Raw genomic sequence first — 23,223 nt, forward strand, 5'->3', positions numbered from 1 at the left:
AGCATGTATACCTGTGGCGGATTCATTTTGATATTTGGCAAAACTAATACAATTATGTAAAGTTTAAAAATAAAATAAAATTAGAGGAAAAAAAAAAAAAAATTAAGTTACATGGAATGAGAGGGCTATTGCCTTTGAAATACTTCTAAAATCCTTCTGCAGTCTCCTGAGTACAGCAGACATGAATACTTCCAGCCACAGCTGGATGATCAGTTTTGTTTTATTAAGTACATACTTGAGAAAGAAGAGAGCACTTCATAGGCCTCAGGTTCATTAGCTCTAACACAAGTCAACCAGGGTCTTTGCAGTTTCACAGACAGTGGAGAAGGCGTCCAGTAGAAGCATGCGTGCTGGTCCATCAGATGTCTGTGGCAGGGCCAGGGGAAGAGACTCTGCACCAAAAAGTTCAGCTGGGGTTTTTGTAGCAATGCTAACCATTATTTTGAGTGAGTGAGTAAAGTCGCTCAGTCGTGTCCGACTCTTTGTGACCCCATGGACTGTAGGAGCCTACCGTGCTCCTCTCTATGGGATTTTCTAGGCAAGAGTACTGGAGTGGGTTGCCATTTCCTTCTCCAGAGGATCTTCCCAACTCAGGGTTTGAACCTGGGTCTCCCGCATTGTAGGCAGATGCTCCACTGTCTGAGCCACCAGGGAAGTCATTATTATTTTAAGGCTGTCCTAATCCTGATAGCCTATACTGATATGTCAGTGGCACTTTCTTGCCTTAAGACATTTTGAAAATTGAAACTTGTAAAGTGATTGAACATTGGACATAACAGAATTCACCTTTTTGTTTTTTGAAAGATATTCGGTGAACTTGTTTCATAAATGCATTTGATGACTCATACTTCTGCTTTTTCTGTGTTTTTCTTCTTTCTGTATAATTCTTAGGATAATTGATTTGTTTCTTTGGAACAAACTATCAAATTTCTTTTCCCTAAAGCTGTACAAGTACATCTTGTCTTTAGAGAAATTTACAGGTATGGTTTATATAAGAATGAGTTGTAACATTGCTGCTAAGGAAAAATTTTTATCTTCTCAGTGTTCTGATACACAAGTAAGTGATTTGTGATTAGCCAATGTATTTCATATTACTTGAGACAAGTATCATTCTTATGATACCAAGTGTGTATATAATACTTTGAGTTATATGTAATTGAATAAAACATCTTTTTATTTTCCTTTTTCTGCAGAAGAACTTCCTCATTGGGTACTGTCAGCTATGAAGTGTTTGGCAAATTGTGAGTACTGCTGCTGCTGCTGCTAAGTCTCTTCAGTCATGTCCGACTTCTGCCATTTTTATGAAATTGACAGAAATTAGTGCCCTGAATTACAGAATATTTTTGCTCAATGGCATGAGCATTTGACACCTGTGAGACTGGCAGTTAACTGGGGATTCCTGTGCTTTCAGTGATAAATTTGTGACTTAGTGGAAGGGCTGAGTTATAGAGCATTTTAAAAGGGATTTTTGTACTTCTGTTTTCTTGTGCGTAAAATCACACTGCAAATAGCATCCACACTGCTTGTTTTGAATGCTTCATCACAGAAAAGAATAATTAGTAATACTGAAAGCAATATTGTAATAGATAAATGCTTGTCAGCAGTGTATTCCTAAAGCATGTGTTCCTAAGTATGCCTTATATTTACATCATTAATTTACTCAGCAGATTCTGTTTCCCACTGGCTTTTTATAGGGCAGTGGTTTAAGTTGGAGAGAAATGTTTTTGAAGACAAATCTAATTAGTGTGCAGCAGAGTTTGGAAGGAGAAGAACCTATATATAGAGAAACAAGAGACTGTTTAAGTAATTTGGCTATCAGATGAGGGGCCTGGACAAGATGATCCCGCTGAAGTTTTTCATAGGCATATGAAGTCTTCTTCATAGGATATCATGGGCACTGTGAAGAAATGAGTTATTAGAGTATTTCACTAACACTACTGTTGCTCTGGAATTTTTAGAAGTCTTAACTCAAAGAAGGGATTCTAATGGTTAATGGCTTAAGCCAAACAAGTGATTGTAATAAGAATTCTAGTTATCTTAGCTGACTGGTAATTGTGATATTTGGTCTATAGAGTCTTTAGAGTCTTAAAGATCACCTCAGAGAGTTACTTTCTTTCCTCCCTTTTGAGTAAGACTAGCATGTATAGAGATTGCTGTATAAATTATTAAATTAGTAGGCTCTGAATTATTAATTTCACTGATTAGTTTTGTTTGATTATAGAATGAAACTAAAATAACTGTTAACTCACTGTGGGTGATCTTAGTGATGATATAAAAATGATATACTATCATCCTGAAAATGAATAGCAATGTTAGTGTGTGTGAAGATCAAAGTTCTCTGAGTTTATTAAGATTTTCATTGGGTTTTGGTTCATGTTTTAGAACATCTGAGATGTAGAGTCCTGTGGTTTTAGTCTGGAGGAATGCTTTTTATTCTTGCTTAATCATTTTAAAGAAACTAATCTAAATTATGTTTGGCCAGAGTTGGCAAAGACAAAATAGAAGCTATGAATGGGTTCAATGACCCGTGTATGACTTTTGGGAAAACCAAGGATCTTGAAAGTTGGTCAACTGGAAGTGAACAGAGGAAGCCAGTATAACAAATCTAAGCTATAATATGTTGTAAAGTATATATTAAGGTGTAGTTATGATGTTGAATTCTCAGTGGTGATCAAAATGTAATGAAGAATGTAATAAACCCCCAAGAGAGATGTATATATAATCCGTGAAACTTCTGCAGAAAGGTCAGACTAACTGAGATTACCAGTGGAGAGAAAAGACATGAGGATTGACTTAGTCCTGTTCTCCACATGTGTGAGGTAGTGTTAGGTTAGGTGGAAATTCTTGGGAATGGGGACCTGTCTTCCATGTATCAAGTGTAGTACTTTAGAAATGGTTGGCACATCCATAAAGATGCTTGCTTATGTGTCAAAGAAAAAAGGGTGGCCAAAGGGCGAGGTCAGCCTTTTGAATAATTTTATAAAATTATTGATTTTTCCAAATTTGCATTCCCCATCTCCTGAATTTACTATGAGTCTGTCAGAGTCATAGCCTGTTATGACTTAAGTCATAGCCTTATCCTTCCTGAATCTGGGTTTCCATTATTGTCCAATAGGGAACAGAAAAGATATGAGACTTTTGGAGGCCTCGTGCTTCTTACTCTGTAGGTTTATTGCTCATCTCTTCCTTGGGGGCGATCTGTTGCAGACCTGGGTGCTTTCACGGTTGGCCATTAGGTGAGGGACTGATGTTAATAAATAATACAAAACCAGGTTAGCTGTTTTTCTTCCTTGTGCACGTAGACTGCAAGAATTCAATAAAAGTAGATGTAAACAGTTCTTGTCCAAAGTCTTTCAGCAATAACATTTATAAAAACTGGATTTAAAAATATATTCTGAAATTCAACATGATAGAAAAACAAAAGATCTTCGAACTTAGGCTTCTCTCATGGGCTTGCCATGCATTGGCATTTGAAAGAAAACTTTTTCTTGGCTTATTTTTGCGTATTGTTGTCAAGAATGATTAAGTGTTCTGTAAGAGATACAACTGCTTAGAATGAACTGCATACTTATCCTTAGAGGGAATAAATAGTTCAAGGTGATGTGTATTGCTTGCTAAGACATGTCACACAATTTCAACTGACTAAGCTTGGGATATTTCAGAAGAGGAAGCAAGTAAAAATGGCTGTTTGCCACTAGGTTAATGAGGTACCACACATCTAATAATTTTCATTATCTTAGTCCAAATATTTTATAAGCAGCATATAGAACATTAAAAGGTAAGAGACTTTTTAAGGAGACTGACAAAAAGCGGTTTTCACAATGTTTCAATGGCTTGGAGATGTGAAGGCCCAGAATCCTTAACTGTTCTTTTCTGTTTGATCCTTTCTCATTAGTTACAGTGATTCTGTAGGAAGAATTTCCTTTCAGTTTTTACTGGCTTCTGCTGTCCTGAGGGTAGAAATCTGTTCGGGTACAGTTCTTTAGTCTTGTGTTCTGCTGGCCCAGAACTGACCAGTGCAGTCAACATCACTTTCTTCCATGCTGTGATGGAAATAGACAGTGTTGGCCAGCCACAGTGGCAGTGGGCCACTTGCCGTTTCGCTCAGGCATGGGCAGATCCAGTTAGTTGCCCTCTCTACTTGGAGATGTAAATCCTTCCATCTGTATGTGGATTGTTGTGTGTCTTTGCTGCCAGCTCAGTAGAGAGCTTGGGGCTTCTCTGATGGCTCAGATGGTAAAAATCCGCCTGCAGTGCAGGAGACCTGGGTTCGATCCCTGGGTAAAGAAGATCCCCTGGAGAAAGGAATGGCAACCCACTCCAGTATTCTTGCCTGGAGAATTCCATGGACAGAGGAGCCTGGCAGACTATGGTCCATGGGGTCACGAAGAGTCAGACCCGACTGAGTGACTAACAATTTCACTTTCACCATAGAGAGCTAAGCATTTCTTGTTCCTCTTTGGTCCCTAATACAAGGGGATCTTTGCTTCACTTATCCCAAGCTTCTTGGTTGCTTGGTTGTTCCAAGTTTCTTAGAGTTACTTTGTAATACGGTTCTGCTTGATAAATGATCTTTTATTTTTAAACTTCTTTTTAACAGAAAACATCAGTTTGATTCTGCTTTGGTATTATTTTCTATTATAATTTTGTTTAATAAAAATTCATTAAATACCACTATTCACTTAAAAGCATTGGGTAAATAAAACCTAGATTCTTAGATCAAAAAATTGAATAGGAACTTAGAGGCCACTTTATCTAGTCTTCTGTGGTCTCTGTTTGAGCAGCTTTAACATTAAAAAAAATTTTTTTTTAATACACATTATCTTTTGATGGTGATCAAATGGAGAATTTTATAATCAGAATGAATTTAAGACACAATGTAAGATCTCCTTTTCAGAATATCTTCAGGAAAAAGAGTATACATTCTTATGAGTCAAATTATTTAGAGGCAGAAATTGTTTATTTCACTCAACTCTGATTCTAGAACTTTATAATATAGCAATGCTAAAATAATTAAAAGCTTTAAAAATTGCTCTATAGATTATCTGTTACATATGTGAGGTAGTTACCATATTAGACTAGGCAAATATTCTATATTTCAAAGAAAATTATCACTGTCTGCATTTAATAAAAATACCTTTCAGAAGGTCACAAAAGAGTTGGGGTTTTTTTGACAATGGAAGTGAGCCAGTGTTTTCCTCATTGTTTTATAATAGATTTTAATTTAGACATAAAGCATATTTATATAAGTAAAATGTATGATATCGATTTTACCCTTGAAAACTTTTCTGATTTTGCATATCTGTATATACCACATATCTGCACAGAGACTGATAGCAATACTTGCAGGTGATTGCCTTACTAATGTTTTTCTTTCTTTTCTTTAACAGGGCCTAATTGTTCAGATTTGAAGCAGCCTATGTATTTAGGATTTGAAAAAGATGTCTTTAAAACTATAGCTGATTACTATGGTCACTTGAAAGAGCCTCTACTTACGTTTCACCTTTTTGATGCCTTTGTCAGTGTATTAGGTAAGTTGGAATATAGTGAACGTATATCTTCATCATCGATATGCGAACATTTCATTTTTCTTTATCTTGAGACTTCCTTTTCCCCAATTTCCATAGTATTTTTGAAATAAAAACAAATAAGCTGCTTGCCTAGTTGGAGTCTTGCTCTATGCAGGAAGAAAAGAAAATAGTTAAGCTCTATTAATAAACCTAAACATGGACCAGTAGTTTTTATTTCTCAGGAAAGAATAATATGTTCATGTCATTTTTACACCAAAAAAAAAAAAATACATATATTGATAGAGAAGAATGTAAATTTGACATTTACTGTTCATGACTACTCTGGATATGACTTCATGAATAGTCAACCATGAGAGAGAATCATTTAGAAATCTTCTTTTTATAGAAGTAACAGAGTTTTGTAGGATTATTTATTTGTGACATGTAAAATAAATATAGTAACTCTTATTCTCTAAAACTTATTGCGATTTCTTACATATATTGATATTTCAGAATGTTGTACACTGTCAAAGAAACATGGTAAAAGAGGGAAAAATCAATATTATTGGTGTAGGTCTTTCTGATATTGTTCCTTTCTCCTTGGAAATCAGTTTTTTCTGTTCCTGTCGTGATTGTTGAATAAGTATTATTGTTTTCTTGTAAACAAATGTTTGCTTTAATGACCAAATCACTGTGTGGGTATCATATTCTTTTATGTAAATTTGTAGAAATTAATGTCCTTTTGGTTTTGAGTGTCGTGGAGTTTAGCAGTCTTCACCTTCCCATTTTTGATCTCATTCTTGCTTCCCCTTCTCTTCCCTTTCTCCTGTCCTATTTTCTTCTTAGAAAGTATGTATGCTGCCATAGTATCCTAACAAAGTATCAGCAATATGTGAATAATATACCTAGTCTCTTAGCACAATACTTTAAATTTTAAGATTTCATAGGATTTCTGATAATAAACAACATGAAACAATTTTAAATCATGTATCTAAGAGGGAGTTTGTTTCAGAGAGATCAATGTTAAGAACTGGAAGTCCCAATATTAAGAACAGATGAAGGGTTTAGGCCTGTTACTGTGTTTTGAGACCACTGGGTCTTCTTGATATTTTGTTTTCCACTAGGGAGTATTGGAGGCTTGTGTACTTGTGAATATCATGCCTAATGATGAGTACTAGCTGTTGTTTAATATGCATAAGGACTAATTGAGTAGATTCTCTTCATAGCAACTTAGTGCCTTTATGCCACTGGTAAAATAATTCCAAAGACAAGATTAAAAACCAATTCTTAGATTTTCTTGTCATTTTCCATTTTCATAATTTTTTATGGTAAAATGATCTGATTTTGAAACAGAAGAACTTGGAATTTTTAAAAAAATTGTATTTAAAAAATTTATTTTATGTTGGAGTATATTTGATTAACAATGTTGTTAGTTTCAGATGTATGGCAAAGTAATTCAGTTATGCATAGACATAACTGTATCCATTGTTTTTTTACCCATTTAGGCTATTCCAGGGTATTGAGCAGAGTTCCCTGTGCTGTACAGTAGGTCCCTGTTGGTTATGTATTTAAATATAGGAGTTTGTACATATTAGTTCCAGATTCACAGTCTTCCCCTCCCTCCTGCCCATCCTCTGGTAACCATAAGTTTGTTCTCTTAAGTCTGTGAGTCTGTTTCTGCTTTGTAAATAAGTTCGTTTGTATCATTTTTTTAAGATTTCAAATATAAGCGATAGCATGTTATCTCCCTTTCTCCGTCTTACTTCACTCAGTATGGTAATCTCTAGGTCCATCCATGTTGCTGCAAATGACATTTCATTCCTTTTGATGACCGAGTAGGTCCATTTATATATGTACCACAGCTTCTTTTCCCATTCATCTATCGATGGACATTTAGGTTGCTTTCATGTCTTGGCTATTGTAAACAGTGCTACAGTGAACACTGGGGTGCATTTATCCTTTCAAACCATGTTTTTCTCTGGATATATGCCCAGAAGTGGGATACTTGTCTCCATAGTGGATGTATCAATTTACCTTCCCACCAACAGTGTTGGAGGGTTCTGTTTTCTCCAGGCCCTCTCCAATATTTATTGTTGGTACATTTTTTTTTGATAATGGCCATTCTGACTGGTGTGAGGTGATATCTCATTGTAGTTTTGTTCTGCATTTCTTTAATAATTATTGATGTTGATTATCTTTTCATATGCCTCTTGGCCATCTGTATTCTTGGAGAAATGTCAAGACTTCTGCCCATTTTTTGATTGTTTGTTTTTTTGATATTTAGCCACACGAACTGTTTATAAATTTTGGAGATTAATCCCTTTGGTCACAGCGTTTGCAGATATTTTCTCCCATCTGTGGGCTTTTTGTTTTCTTTAAGGTTTCCTTCGTTGTGCGTGTGTGCTAAGTTACTTCAGTCGTGTCCAACTCTTTGCGACCCTGTGGACCATAGCCTGCCAGGCTCCTCTGTCCATGAGATTCTCCAGCCAAGAATACCGGAGTGGGTTGCCATGCCCTCCTGCAGTGGATCTTCCTAACTCAGGAATCGAACCTGCATCTCTTACATCTCCTGCATTGGGAGGGGACTTCTTTACCACTAGTGCCACCTGGGAAGCCCCCATTCTTTTTTTTAAATTTATTTTTAATTGAAGGAATTGCTTTACAGAATTTTGTTTTCTGTCAGACGTCAACATGAATCAGCCATAGGTGTACATATGTCCCTTCCCTTGCCCCTGTTCTTTTGCTTTACAAAAGCTTTTGAGTTTAATCACATCCCATTTGTTTGTTTTTATTGCCATTACTCTAGGAGATGGCTTGAAAAAGATATTGTTCAATTTATGTCAGAGTGTTTTGCCTATATTTTCCTCTAAGAGTTTCATAGTGTCTTTACTTACATTTAGGTCTTTAATTCATTTTGAGTTTATTTTTGTGCATGGTGTCAAACAATGTTCTAATTTTGTTTTTTTACATGTGGCTGTTGAATTTTCTCAGCACCATTTATTGAAGGGACTGTCATTTCTCCACTGCATGGCTTTCCCTTTTTTTGTTGTAGATTAATTGACCATAGGTGTGTAGTTTATTTCTGGGCTTTCTTTCCTGTTCTATTGATTTATTTCTGTTTTTGTGCCAGTTCTCTACTGTTTTGATGATAGTAGCTTTGTAGTATAAGCAGAATTCACGGAACCTGATTCCTGCAGCTCCATTCTTTTTTCTCAAAATTGCTTTGGCTATTTGTGTTTCCATACAGATTTAAAGTTTTTTCTAGTTTTGTGAAAAATGCCATTTTATAGAAATTGCACTGAATCTGTATATTGCCTTGGGTAGTATAGTCATTTTGACAGGATTGATTCTTCTAATCCATGAACAAGGTATATCTTTCTATTTTTTGTTATCTTCAATTTCTTTATGAGCACCTTACCATTTTTAGAGTACAGGTCTTTTGCCTCCTTAGATAGGTTTATTCCTAGGTATTTTCTTCTTTTCGTTGCAGTGGTAACTGGGATTGTCTGTTTCTCTTTTTGATCGTTCATTGTTAGCATATGGAAATACAACAGATTTTTGTGTATTAATTTTGTATCCTGCAACTTGACCGAGTTCATTGATGAGCACTAGTAGTTTTCTAGTAGCATCTTTAGGATTTTCTATGTATAGTATCATGTCATCTGGAAACACTGACAGCTTTATTTCTTTCCTAATTTGGATTTCTTTTATTTCTTCTCTGATTGCTGTTGCTAGGAATTCTAAAACTGTGTTGAAAACAGTGGCAAGGGTGGACATCCTTGTCTTATACCTGATCTTAGAGGAAATGCTTTCAGCTTTCACTGTTGAGTATGATGTTTGTCATATATGGCTTTTATTATGTTGAGGTATGTTCCCTCTATGGGAACAGTCCATAGGGGTCGCAAAGAGTCAGACTTGACTGGGTGACTGAAAACAACAATGTTCCCTCTGTGCCCACTTTCTGGAGAGGTTTTTGTTGTTGTTGTTGTTTTTATCGTAAATGGATGTTGAATTTTGTCAAAAGCTTTTTCCACATCTACTGAGATGATATGGTTTTTATTCTTCAGTTTGTTGATATGGTGTACAGCACTGATTTGCGAATATGGAAAAATCCTTGTATCACTGGGATAAATCCCACTTGATTATGGTATTTGATCCTTTTAGTGCATTGTTCCTTTCAGTCTGCTAGGATTTTGTTCAGGATTTTTGCATCTGTATTCAGCAGTGATATTGGCCTGTAATTTTCTTTTTTTGTGACATCTTTGTCTGGTTTTGGTATCAGGGTGCTGGTGGCCTCATAGAATGATTTTGGGGGTGTTCCCTCCTCAGCACTGTTTTGGAATAGTTTCAGAAGGATAGATCTTAACTCGTCTTTAAATGTCTGATAGAATTGTTTGTTGGGAGTCTTCAAATCAGTTTCAGTTTCAGTACTTGTGATTGGTCAGTTCATATTTTCTAACTGGTTCAACCTTTGGAAATTATATCTTTCCAAAAATTTGTCCATTTCTCTAGATTTTCCACTTTATTGGCATATAGTTGCTTGTGGTGCTTATTTCTGTGGTGTTCATTGTAACTTCTTTTTCATTTCTAGTTTTATTGATTTGAGCCTTTTCTTTTTCTTGATGAATCTGTCTAAAGGTTTTTTTTTTTTTTTTTTTTAATCTTTTCAAAGAACTAGCTTTTAGTTTCATTGATCTTTTCTGTTGTCTGTATTTCTCTCATTTTTGTTCTAATATTTATGATTTCTTTCCTTCTACTAACTTTGGGTGTTCTTCTTTCTCTTCTTGCTTGAGGTTTAAGGTTAGATTGTTTATTTGAGATTTTTCTTGTTTCCTGAGGTAAAATTGTATTGCTATACCCTTAGATCTTAGAGGGGCTTCCCAGGTGGTGCTAGTGGTAAAGAACCTGCCTGCCACTGCAGGAGATGTAAGAGATGCGAATTTGATCCCTGGATTGAGAAGATCCCCTAAAGGAAGAAAAGGCAACACACTCCAGTGTTCTTGCCTGGAAAATCCTATGGACAGAGGAACTTGGGAGGCTGCAGTCCATAGGGTCGCACAGATTAGAACTGCTTTTGCTGTGTTCCATGGATTTTGGATTGTTGTGTTTTGTTTTCATTTGTCTCTAGGTAATTTTTCAATTTCCTCTTTGATTTCTTCAGTGACTCATTGGTTTTTAAGTAGCATATTGTTTAGCCTCCATTTGTTTGTGTATGTGTGGTTTTTTTTTTTTTTTTTTACAGTTTTTTAATTTGTAGTGGATTTCTGATCTCATAGCACTGTGGTCAGAAAAGATGCTTGATATAATTTCACTTTTCTTAAATTTACTGAGGCTTGCTTTGTGGCCAGCATGTGGTCCACCCTGGAGAATGTTCTGTGTGCACATGAGAAGAATGTGTGTTCTGCTGCTTTTGAATGCAATGCTCTATAAATAGCAATTAAATCATCTTGTCTAATGTGTCACGTAAGGCCTGTATTTCCTTATTGATTTTCTATCTGGATTATCTGTCCATTGATCCAAGAATGGTGTTAAAGTCCTGCACTATTATTGTGTTACTGTCGTTTCTCCTTATATGGCTGTTAAATTTGCTTCATATATTGAGATGCTCCTATTGGAGCTGGGTACATATATATATATATTTACAATTGTTATATCATCTTCTTGTATCAGTGCGTCCATTCTTTTTCTGAGCTCTTCGATCATCTTTACTGTTAGTACTCTGAGTTCTTTTTTTAGGTAGATTGCCTAGCTCTACTTCATGTAGTTGTTCTTGTGGGTTTTTATCTTGTTCCTTCATCTAGGACATATGTTCTGCTGTCTTATTTTGTCTAACTTTCTGTGGTTATGGTTTCTATTCCACAAGCTGCAAAGTTGTAGATTTTCTTGCTTCTGCTATCTGCTGCCTAGTGGATGAGGCTGTCTGAGAGGCTTGTTTAGGCTTCCTGGTGGGAGGGAGTGGTTTTGCCTACTGGTGGGTGAGTCTTGTCCCTCTTGGGGTCAGAGCCATGTCAGAGGGTGTGTTTATCTGGAAGTTGTGTGTTCAGGAAGACTAAATAGCCTATCTGCTGAGGAGTGTGGCTGTATTTCCACCTTGGTGGTTTGGCCTGAAGTGTGCCAGCTTTGGAGCCTGGGTGCAGTTGGGTGGGATGAAGTCCTGGTGAGAAAATGGTGGCCTCCAAGAGGGCTTAGACCAATGAGTACTCCCTAGAACTACCACCACCAGTGTCCTTGTCCGTACAGTGAGCTGCAGCTGCCCCCTGCCTCCACAGGAGACCTTCAGTTCTAGCAGGTAAGTCTGGCCCAGGCTCTTATGAAGTCACTGCTTTTTTCCCCCTGGGTCCTGATGAGCAGGAGACCCTGCGTGCACCCTCAAAGAGTAGAGTTTCTGTCTCCCCAGTCCTGTGAATTTCGATGATCAAACCCCACTGGCCTTCAAAGCCAGATTCTTAGAAATTCTTCAGTTGCCAGATCCCCAGACTGGGAAGCTTTACATGGACCTCACAGTTTTCACTCCTGTCAGGGAGCTTCTGTGGTATAGTATTTTTCAGTTTGTGGGTCGCTTACCCAGGATGTATGGGATTTGATTTTCTCGTGTCCCTGCTGCCATCTTGTTGTGGCTTTGTCTTTCGATGTAGGGTATCTTTTTGGGTAGGTGCCAGCATTTATTGTTGATGTTTGTTCAGCAGTTAGTTGTGATTTTGGTGTTTCCATAAGAAGAGATGGGCTCATGTCCTTCCACTCCGCCATTTTGTCTCTTCTCCCCATATGGAAAATTTGAACTTGTTGTAGGTAATATTGAACCACTATTCTCTGTAACCTAACAACACAGCTAACATCCTTTCAAATTTATTTTTATTTTGAGTTCTGTCTCTTCTGGAGATGACTATGATGGTTGAAGACATCAAATCTGGTTCAGCAGAGACACGTGGGTCACCACTGGATATGCTCTGTGTGTAGTCTAAATGACAGGAGGCTTGCACTGCAGCTTGGACTTGCAATATAACTTCTTTGGTTTTTGACACCCGTGAAATTGGCAGGGTCAGTTGGAAGCTTGGTGGAAGCTGACTGAAAAAATTCTCATTTGAGCAACTGGCTTCTAGAAAATCAAATGGAAGGTGTTTAAAAATGTATGAAGTCCAATTTGAATCAGTTATATTTGTGATGTCACTTGTCTATCCCTAACCCCAGTTGCTCATTTTGATCTCATCTAGGAATTGAAGCTGGTTGTTTCTAAATTGATAGCAGAGTCAGCCACCATCTGAAATATTATCTATAGACAGTTTGAGGTGGAGAAGGATGGTTAGAATGGAGAATTTATTGTACTTAGGTGTCAGCAATAATGGACTAATGTGTATGAATGGTAATATATTAACTGTCTCTGATTAGTCATTCTCAAGTGAATATGTTTCAGATACCCTGCATTGAAAACTGTATTTTTTAGATCTTTACATAGTGAAAATGTACGATGTAGTTATGGAAGACCATAATTTGTTTATATGGATAACAGATTATCTAATATAGCAAGCCTGTTAGAATCTGGGAAAGCCTATCATATCTAATTACATGCAAACTAGTTGTGTAGGTTGAATCCCAGAAGGACTGACTCATTCCTTAAACTTTTTTTCTTACTTTGATTGAAATAGGATACCCTTAGACAAAATGCTTTAAAGTAGGTAATCAGTCTGCTTTGTGTAGAAGCTAATTCTATAGCAGTTTCAGTGGAAATGGATTTTTTTTTTGAGGGTCATTCCTTTGCTTCTTGCATGAAATAATACTAGCTTGTTGCCAGAAATGTGACCCTGAGAACAGTCAGTGATAGGTGGAATAGGATATTGAAGAGTTCTTAAAGAAAAAAATGAAAAAAAAGAAAAAAAAAAACATTTTTGAGGTTTAAGACTTCCTGTTATAATTAAGAAAATGATTTACTTTGGCTCAGCAGTCTGCCCTAACAACATAACTGAATAATAATCTTCTTTTCCAAAATGGCAGTTTCTTGTATCAACATCAGAGTTTGGCTGACTCTTGAATAGGGTGAATGAGACAGCATAGCAGCCTTTACTCACACTTAACATGCACTCACTCTTCACGTGCTCCCTGGAATCCATTGAGTTGTGTAGCTTGCAATAAGTTGGCATACAGAGGAAGAAACAAGACATAAAGGAAGCACAGAAGAGCATGGGGGCAAGAGTGTTTTGGAAAATTGACTGGCTGGTTGTGTATAGTATTAAAATCTGAGATCTTAGACTATGGGCCAAATGTGTCTCATAAATACATCTGGTTTAACCTGTGTGTTTTAAAAAGAAAATTTAATATAATGAATTGTAAAACTTTAAGAAATGGGAAATTTATGTAAGAATTTATGATTTGGTTTCTTTAAAAAATTAAAATTTTTTAATTTTAAAAATCTGGCAGTTTTGGATCTTGAATTTTCAGTGGTATAAGCTGCTATAGCTGTGTAATGAGTGCCTCCGCTAGAGGGAGCCAGTGTTTCAGGGACATGAATTCCAATTTACCAAGGCCCCAGGATTCGCTGCTGTTCTCAGATAGTGAAGTCAGGTTCACTTGACCCCTTTTGCTGCTCATTTATTCCGTTTGTCTGCTCCTACAGGCAGGTGGGCTTACGGCTCCCAGTTTATGTGCTAATAGTCTGGAAGGCTGAACACCCCTTTGCTGTTCCTTTTCTCGTAGAGGTGAAATTTAGAAAGTGCCATTGGAATTCACTAGACTGGTTATCTAACTCTTGGTGGCTCAGTTGGTAAAGAGTCTGCCTGCAATGCAGGAGACCCAAGTTTGATCTCTGGTTTGGGAAGATCCCCTGGAGAAAGAAATGGCAACCTGCTTCAGTGTTCTTGCCTGGAGAATTCCATGGACGGAGGAGCCTGGGTGGGCTACAGTCCATGGGGTCACAAAGAGTCTGACACTACAGAGTAACTAAATTTCACTTTCAGACTAGATGTGATCATCTAGCTCAAAGACTGAGATCTCTGCCTGTGTTGTTTAATCTAGAAATATCCGTGAAGTTAGGTTTTCTGCTTTTTGGTTCTTGTGTATAGTGACTTGTAGAGATCCTCTGGAGCTGTGTGCCATCTCTCTGTCCTTATGCTTCAGATGGTCTCAGGGGCCTTATCCCATGGTAATCCTTAGGGAAAAACAGTTCTTTTTTTCAGAGAGTGCCTATTTGGTGCACTTGACCAAAGAGAGGGACTCTTGCCCACGTTAGTCCAGAGTTCTCTCTGGTCAGGTCTCTGCTGTCAGGTCCCAGGGCTTATGGCCCGAGCTTTTGAAGTTGCCAATGGAGCAAGTAAGCATACTGAATCACCTCCAAATGTAATGACTACTGTTATGTCAGGACTATTAGAATAAAGTGAGTTAGGTAGTTCTTAAAGACAGAAATTTAGGCAATGCCTAGACATTCGCTGGCTATAACTAAACACATACATTATTTATAAGAATAATTGACAAAACTTGGGAAAAAATTAAGACCTTTTTTAGACTATTCAGCAGTATTAATTCCAGCTGGATTAGAGAATTAAATTTTTAAAATGCAAATCTAAAATAGTTGATATTTATCTGATGTTGGGTTGGGTGAAAGACTTTCTAATCATAAAAGCTAAAGAACTCATAAAAATGTTATAGCAGTTTGGGACACTTTTGTTGGAAAGGGGATGTCATCTTGTTTGTGCATGACTCTGTATCTGCCTTTAAGCCAGTTCACAAAGGTAACTTGCTTGGTTTTCCTTAAAAGTGTCTGGAGAAATAGTCTCATTTACTGTGTCTCTTTTTAGGCAGAAAGTTCTTTTCTCTTCTTTTTTTTTAACTTTTTATTTTATATTGGAGTATAGCTGATTAACAATGTTGTGATAGTCTCAGGCTGACAGCAAAGGGACTTAGTCATACATATACATGTATCCACTCTCCCCAAACTCCCCTTCCCATCCAAACTGCTACATAACATTTGTAGGCAGGGAGTTCTTACCAATTGATATGTAGTTTGAATTCTTGCAGCTTAGAATAAACCATTTCCTTTTTATACCTCTTCTCAGTGGAAATGGAACTGTGACTTAACTTTTATATTCTTTTGGTTGTTCGAAAACTACAGTGAACCCTTCTCAAGTCTCTTATATTCTCTGGCTGAACAGATATGATCCACTGACTTTTTGGAAACTCCAGCTCTTCTCAAAAGTATAAATTTCACTTCCATTTTGACATTCCCGTAAGGAATAGCTTACTGTATATGTTAATGGAATGATCAGGTCTACTTTGCAAAAATGAAAATTTGTGTTCCTAGTGATTTGAAAATAGAAATCTAATATCATCTTTGGAGAGTGGGAAGGAGGGTGACAAAGATAGGTGTCACATAAAACACTGGAGAATTCTGAACCTGTCACTTGGTCATTATGGCCAAAAATGTCACCTAACTTCTAAAACATAGAACATTACAAATTCCCATTGATTTTTATTTTATTACTTTCATAAGGAGCAGTTGGGTTTCTTTGAGATTTAATTATTTATTCACTTATCCTTCCTTAGTTCAGCTAAATAACAGAATGTTTCTCTGATTGAAAAAAGTCTCAGATGAATTGCTTAAGTAATTTGGTGACTAGTTTATTTTTTCATTATTTTATTCTTATTTCACCAATGAAAACATGAAGCTCAGGTAACTTATTGGTTTGTTGACCTGGTTGTACCCACTCTGGTAAATTGCTTTTCTTTTCTGGGCCTGTTTTCTCATTGTGATAAATAGCAATAATGCCTATCATACTTATGGGTAGGAAAATATGGAACTTAAAGTGATGGGTAACACATTTTCTATTAGGTATTTTTTGTTTGTTTCATTTTGAAAACTACAAAGTATTGGAACAATGCATAAGTTGAGATAGGATAATCATATGTTGCTATCTAGCCATGCCTTCTCTCAAATGATAGGAAGATTTTTTTATGTAAAAGTATTTGTGATAGAGCTTCATAGTCTATAATTAGGATAAGCACTATTATATCATTCTGAAGTGGCAGTAACAAGTTACCTCTGTGGCTCTAGAAGGCCCTTGTTATTTTCTCAAGAGAAGGAGGATTCAGTGATTTTGTGATGATGAGATTTTAGAAATAATGAAAGATGAAAAAAATCACTCTTTTAGTTTTTATTTAGCAAAATGAGATGAGTCCAAAGAATAAAATAGCTAAAGCATTGAAACTCTTTGAACCTTAAACAAAAATCAAGAAGCTCTTTGAAATCAGTGAGTACTTCAAGTACTTGTTGAAGATGTTTCAAGTTCAGCTGTAGACTGTCATGGATATTTGAAAGCTAAATTCTCTTGCAGTCATTTTTTCCTGAATCTTGTTGTGTGCTTTTGTCAAGGGAGGAAATAAAAAGACTAGGTAATGGTTAGTAATGAGAAAGAAGTTAGGAAATAGAAACAGACAGCTCAAATTAAAGTTTTTGGAAATTTAAGTATTCCTACATGTATTTGAACTAAGGAAAGCAATGCAGAGCACTCCAAGATTCAAAGGCAGAGCTAAAAATGTTGACATTTGAACAGATTGAAAAATAATATCCTTGGGACAGGATGCCCAGAAGGACTTAAGTATTATAGAAATATCAAATCTTCTCTTTGATCACATCTATAGCACTTCATGGATCACCTACCCAGGAAGATTTTCAGTTCTTATTTTCAACTCAGATCTACCTCCTAAATTCAAGACTAGAATATCTGTTTGACTTCTGACTGTGTATTCCTGGATATTTGTTATATGAAGTCCTCAGTTCAAATTTAGTAGTTCATAGGCCATTGTTTCATAAACTATCATGTTGGATGTGAATTCTATATAGTAGAACAGCATTAAAAAAAAACCAAACAGTTAAACCCATAGAATAGTGTATAAAATGTCAGAGTACACTGTATATAATAAGAGTAGGCATGTTTATAAACTTTTTTGTTTTAAATACCTATGTATTTGTATATATATTATTGTGATATATTTCTTAATTTTAGTTGTAGTAAAACATTTTTGGAAAACAATACTCTACCTACTTACATAGTAAGATGATTGTGGGGACTTATGTGAGGTTCCCACAGTCTTATGTGATTGTCCCCACAGTGAAGACTTCTCAGAAAATATTGTTCAGATATGACTGGTATTAATAGATAACTGAAAAATGCTTGCCTTTCACACATGGTTCATCCTTTACACATGATTTAAAAAATCACATGACTTGTCCTTTACATTCAGATAAAAATACCTTTTACCTATGGCTCATATTTTATAGGGCTATATTCAGTTTTTCATCCCTAATCTTCAGGGATAAACTCCATTCTGTTTTTACTTTGTGGGAGGGGAACTGGCAATCATTTGTATTTTAAAACCAGCTTTCATTTTGAAGTCTCAAGAAAATGGTTTTCTGGATTCTCTTGTAAAAGAGCTAGTTTCAAATAGAGCTTCATTGAGAAATTCTCCATTCTTTCATTCTCTAATCCTTGCCTCAAGTTAAAGAATGCCATTTTATTTGTCTATCTGTTTATTGAACATTTGTGCATATTCTTTGAACCAACATTTCTGTTTTTATGAATTTATCCTTAGGAAGTAATTGGCTGGTATTTAGGGCAGACTGTTTGGACTCAAATTCTTCTCTATTATTGACTAACTGTGTGATTTGGGCAAATGATATAATCTTTTAAGCCTCATTTTCCTTTATACGTAAATAAAAATTATAATAGTATCTACCTCACAGAGATTATTGTAAAGATTAAATGAGATACTGTTAGAGTTTAGAACACTATTAGATTCATAATAAGATGCTTAATAAATGTTAGCTATTTTCATCATCTTTATAAATTAGGTTTATCATTATGAATGTTAGTTGTTCTTAGTTTTAATTTCAATTAAAACTTTTTTTAATTCAAATATAATTACAACATGACTCAGTTGTATGTATACATATATCCCCTCCCTCTTGAACTTCCCTCCCACCCCCATCCCACCCCTCTAGGTTGTCACAGAGTACAAAGCTGAGCTCCCTGTCCTGTACAGCAGCTTCCCACTAGCTGCTCTGTACATCGCAGTGTATGCATGGCAGTGCTCCTCTCCTAATTCATTCTGCCTTCTTCCCCGCTGTGTTCACAGGTCCATTCTCCATTCTGTTTGCATCTCTATTCCTGCCCTATGTTAATATGTATGTAGAGTATGGTATGGAAAAGGCAATGGCACCCCACTCCAGTACTCTTGCCTGGAAAATCCCATGGATGGAGGAGCCTAGGAGGCTGCAGTCCATGGGGTCGCTAAGAGTCAGACACGACTGAGTGACTTCACTTTCACTTTTCACTTTCATGCATTGGAGAAGGAAATGGCAACTCACTCCAGTGTTCTTGCCTGGAGAATCCCAGGGACGGGGGAGCCTGGTGGGCTGCCGTCTATGGGGTCACACAGAGTCAGACACGACTGAAGTGACTTAGCAGCAGAGTATGGTATTAAGTAGAGAATGAAATCTTTTAATTGATAATTAATAATTGCTGACCATTCACTTTTAATACCAAATTAAAACCAAACTGGACTTATTGAGAGGAAGTTGTTAATTATATATTTAAGGGATTCACAGGTTTGAATCTTAGCTATGAGAAAAGTCTAAAGGTCTTAACTGCTTTGGGCTTTGGTTTTGTTTGCAAAATGGGGCAATATTTCTTACGTTACAGGATAGTCAAAACGATTAAACGTGAACAGATAAAATTGCTTAATATATAGTAACTGGGGCCTAGAAGGCATTCAGTAATGTTCAGTCTTCCAAGATAGGGGAGCAGAATTTTCAAAATCTCATTTGATTGTTAAACAGACAAAATAGTGGTATAACTGATCTCCCAAGTATTTTCAGTCACTTAATATACTAAATTTAGCACCTATAGTGTTCTCGACATCAGAGCAGAAAATAAACATTATATACTAGCCAGACAAACTGTGGAAAAGTCTTCAAGAGATGGGAATACCAGACCACCTTACCTGCCTTCTGAGAAACCTATATGAAGGTCAGGAAGCAACAGTTAGAACTGGACGTGGAACAACAGACTGGTTCAAAATTAGGAAAGGAGTACGTCAAGGCTGTATATTGTCGCTGTGCTTATTTAACTTATATGCAGAGTACATCATGCGAAATGCCAGGCTGGATGAAGCACAAGCCAGAATCAAGATTGCTGGGAGAAATCAATAACCTCAGATATGCAGATGACACCACCCTTAAGGCAGAAAGTGAAGAGGAACTAAAGAGCCTATTGATGAAAGTGAAAGAGAACACAAATAGATGGGGAAACAGTGGCTGACTTTATTTTCTTGGCCTCCAAAGTCACTGCAGATGGTGACTGCAGCCATGAAATTAAAAGACACTTGCTCCTTGGAAGAAAAGCTATGACCAACCTAGACAACGTATTAAAAAGCAGAGATATTACTTTGCTCACAAAGGTCTGTCTAGTCAAAGCTATGGTTTTTCCAGTAGTCATGTATGGATGTGAGAGTTGGATCATAAAGAAAGCTGAGTGCTGAAGAATTGATGCTTTTGAACTGTGGTGTTGGAGAAGACTCTTGAGAGTCCTTTGGACTGCGAGGAGATAAAACAAGTTAATCCTTGAGGAAATCAACCTGAATATTCATTGGAAGGACTGATGCTGAAGCTGAAACTGCAATAGTTTGGCTACCTGGTGTGAAGAACTGACTCATTTGAAAAGACCCTGATGCTGGGAAAGATTGAAGGCAGTGAGAAGGGGACAACAGAGGACACAATGGTTGGATGGCATCACTGACTCAATAGACATGAATTTGAACAAGCTCTAGGAGTTGGTGAAGGACAGGGAATCCTGGCGTGCTGCAGTCCACGGGGTTGTCAAGAGTTGGACACCACTGAGTGACTGAACTGAACTGATACTTACAGAATCAAGCCTTGAAGTGTATAAAGTCTTCCTGAATTATGTATTTAATTTTAATAAACATACAGGTATTCTCTTGTACATTGTGAATAAAAAGAGTATTGTTCAAAAGTTTGGACACACTTTTATAGTATTGTTTTTGTAACCTTCACAATACCCCTGTGAGATTGGTATTAGTATTATTGCCATTTCCAGATGAGGAAAATCTCAGTGGACCATAAAAGAAGTTGAGTAGTTTTTCCAAAGTCATTTGGTTCTAATTCATTTACCATTCTCCTTGCATCTCCACTTTCCTAATATTGAGTATATAAATGACATGACTTTTGGCCACCTGATGCGAAGAGCTGACTCATTTGAGAAGACCCTGATGTTGGGAAAGATTAGGGGCAGGAAGAGAAGGGGACAACAGAGGATGAGATGGTTGGATGGCATCACCATCTCAATGGACATGGGTTTGGGTGGACTCCGGGAGTTGGTGATGGACAGGGAGGCCTGGAGTGCTGTAGTTCATGGGGTCACAAAGAGTCGGACACGACTGAGCGACTGAACTGAACTGAACTGAATGTTTTGAATAATTTGCAGAAATTATTTGTTAATTATTTGTTAAATTATTATTATTTGTTCAAGCTCCAGCTTCTCCACTTAAAAGCTGTGTGACTTGGCCTTAGTCTAGTATGATTGGTGTCCTAATAAGAAGAGGAGATTAATTTTGGACAAACTGAGGGATGACATGGAGATCAGAACAAGAAGGCAGCCATCTGTAAGCCATAGAGAGAGGCCTCAGGAGAAACCACACCTACTGAAACCTTGATCATAGTTTCTAGCCTCCAAAACTGTGAGAGAAAAAATTCTATTGTTTAAGCCACCCAATCTGTGATATATGGTTATGGCAGCACTAGCAAACTAATATAAAGCAATTATATATAGAAAAAGCTCCATGACTCTGCATGGGAATCTCCTTGAATCTGTGGCTGAATACACACTAAGCTGTGCATCTCTAGGGTGATAGTCCTCAAAATAGGGCAAATCATAACCACAATGAGATACCACTTAACACCCACTAGGATGGCTATATATAAAAGATGGTTAACAACCTAGATAGCATATTGAAAAGCAGAGACATTACTTTGCCAACAAAGGTCCGTCTAGTCAAGGCTATGGTTTTTCCTGTGGTCATGTATGGATGTGAGAGCTGGACTGTGAAGAAGGCTGAGTGCTGAAGAATTGATGCTTTTGAACTGTGGTGTTGTAAAGACTCTTGAGAGTCCCTTGGACTGCAAGGAGATCCAACCAGTTCATTCTGAAGTCCATTCTGAAATCAGCCCTGGGATTTCTTTGGAAGGAATGATGCTAAAGCTGAAACTCCAGTACTTTGGCCACCTCATGCGAAGAGTTGACTCATTGGAAAAGACTGATGCTGGGAGGGATTGGGGGCAGGAGGAGAAGGGGACTACAGAGGATGAGATGGCTGGATGGCATCACTGACTCGATGGATGTGAGTTTGAGTGAACTCCGGGAGTTGGTGATGGACAGGGAGGCCTGGCGTGCTGCGATTCATGGGGTCGCAAAGAGTCGGACACGACTGAATGACTGAACTGAACTAAACAAGTATTAATGAGAATGTAGAGAAATTGGAACCATCATATATTACAGGTGGGAATATAAAATGGCAGGGCCATTTTGTAAAACAGCTCTGTAGCTCCTTAAAACGGTAATCATAGAGTTACCATGTGATTCAACAGTTTCACCCTTAGGCATATACCCAAGGCAATTGAAAGTGTATGTCACTACAACTGGTACATGAATGTTCATAGCAGCATTACTCAGAATAGTTAAAAAAACAAGTCCATCAAATGAGAAATGCAAAAAAAAGCAGTATATTTATACAATGGCATATTGTTGAGCCATCAAAAGGAATGAAGTACTGTTAACATGCTATAATGTGGGTGAATCTTGAAAACATTCTCAGTGAAAAAAGCCAGACCCAAAAAAATCACATATTGTATGATTCCATTTATATGAAATATTCAGAACAGGCAAATCTATAGAGATAGAGATTAGTGACTTCCAGGGACTGAGGGGAGGAGAAAATGAGGAGTGACTGCTAATAGATATGGAGATTTCTTTTTGCAGTGACAAAAACATTCTAGAATTAAGATGGTGGTAATGGGCATAATTTAGTGGATATACCAAAACCAATTGTATATGTGTTTTTTTTTAAAAAAGATAATCTCATAAAAAAAAGAACAAAGAAGAACCAAATTGGACTTTAGGAGTTAAAAAGACTAGGGGTAGAGGAAATTAAACTGAATACAGCCCCATGACATATAGGATAATATCAGGTAGTCTAATTACAGGACTTCCCTGGTGTCTTAGACAGTAAAGAATCTGCCTGCAATCCATGAGACCCAGTAGACTTGGGTTTGATCCTTGGGTCGGGAAGATCCCCTGGAAGAGGGCATGGCAATCCAATCGAGTATTCTTGCCTGGAGAATCCCATGGATGGAGGAGCCTGGTGGGCTACAATCATAGGGTTGCACAGAGTTGAACATGACTGAAGCAACTTGGCACAGTTCAGTTCAGTCGCTCAGTTGTGTCCGACTCTTTGCGATCCCATGAATCGCAGCACGCCAGGCCTCCCTGTCCATCACCAACTCCCGGAGTTCACCCAGACTCACATCCATTGAGTCAGTGATGCCATCCAGCCATCTCATTCTCTGTCGTCCCCTTCTCCTCCTGTCCCCAATCCCTCCCAGCATCAGTCTTTTCCAATGAGTCAACTCTTCGCATGAGGTGGCCAAAGTACTGCA

The 23,223-nt window shown here is 37.2% G+C and overlaps 1 protein-coding gene across 1 annotated transcript in view; it reads left to right on the plus strand.

Moving 5' to 3' along the window:
* The window catches only part of DEPDC1B (DEP domain containing 1B), a 92,634-nt gene that overhangs the window by 50,329 nt on the left and 19,082 nt on the right, over nt 1-23,223 (plus strand). The window contains exons 6-7 of the mRNA XM_010853469.1: nt 1,194-1,241; nt 5,391-5,531. Of these exons, the coding sequence (XP_010851771.1) occupies nt 1,194-1,241; nt 5,391-5,531 (189 nt within the window). The remainder of the gene's footprint in view (nt 1-1,193; nt 1,242-5,390; nt 5,532-23,223) is intronic.

Source organism: Bison bison, unplaced genomic scaffold (genome assembly GCF_000754665.1).
Source record: "Bison bison bison isolate TAMUID 2011002044 unplaced genomic scaffold, Bison_UMD1.0 scf7180017864328, whole genome shotgun sequence".
NCBI lineage: Eukaryota > Metazoa > Chordata > Mammalia > Artiodactyla > Bovidae > Bison > Bison bison.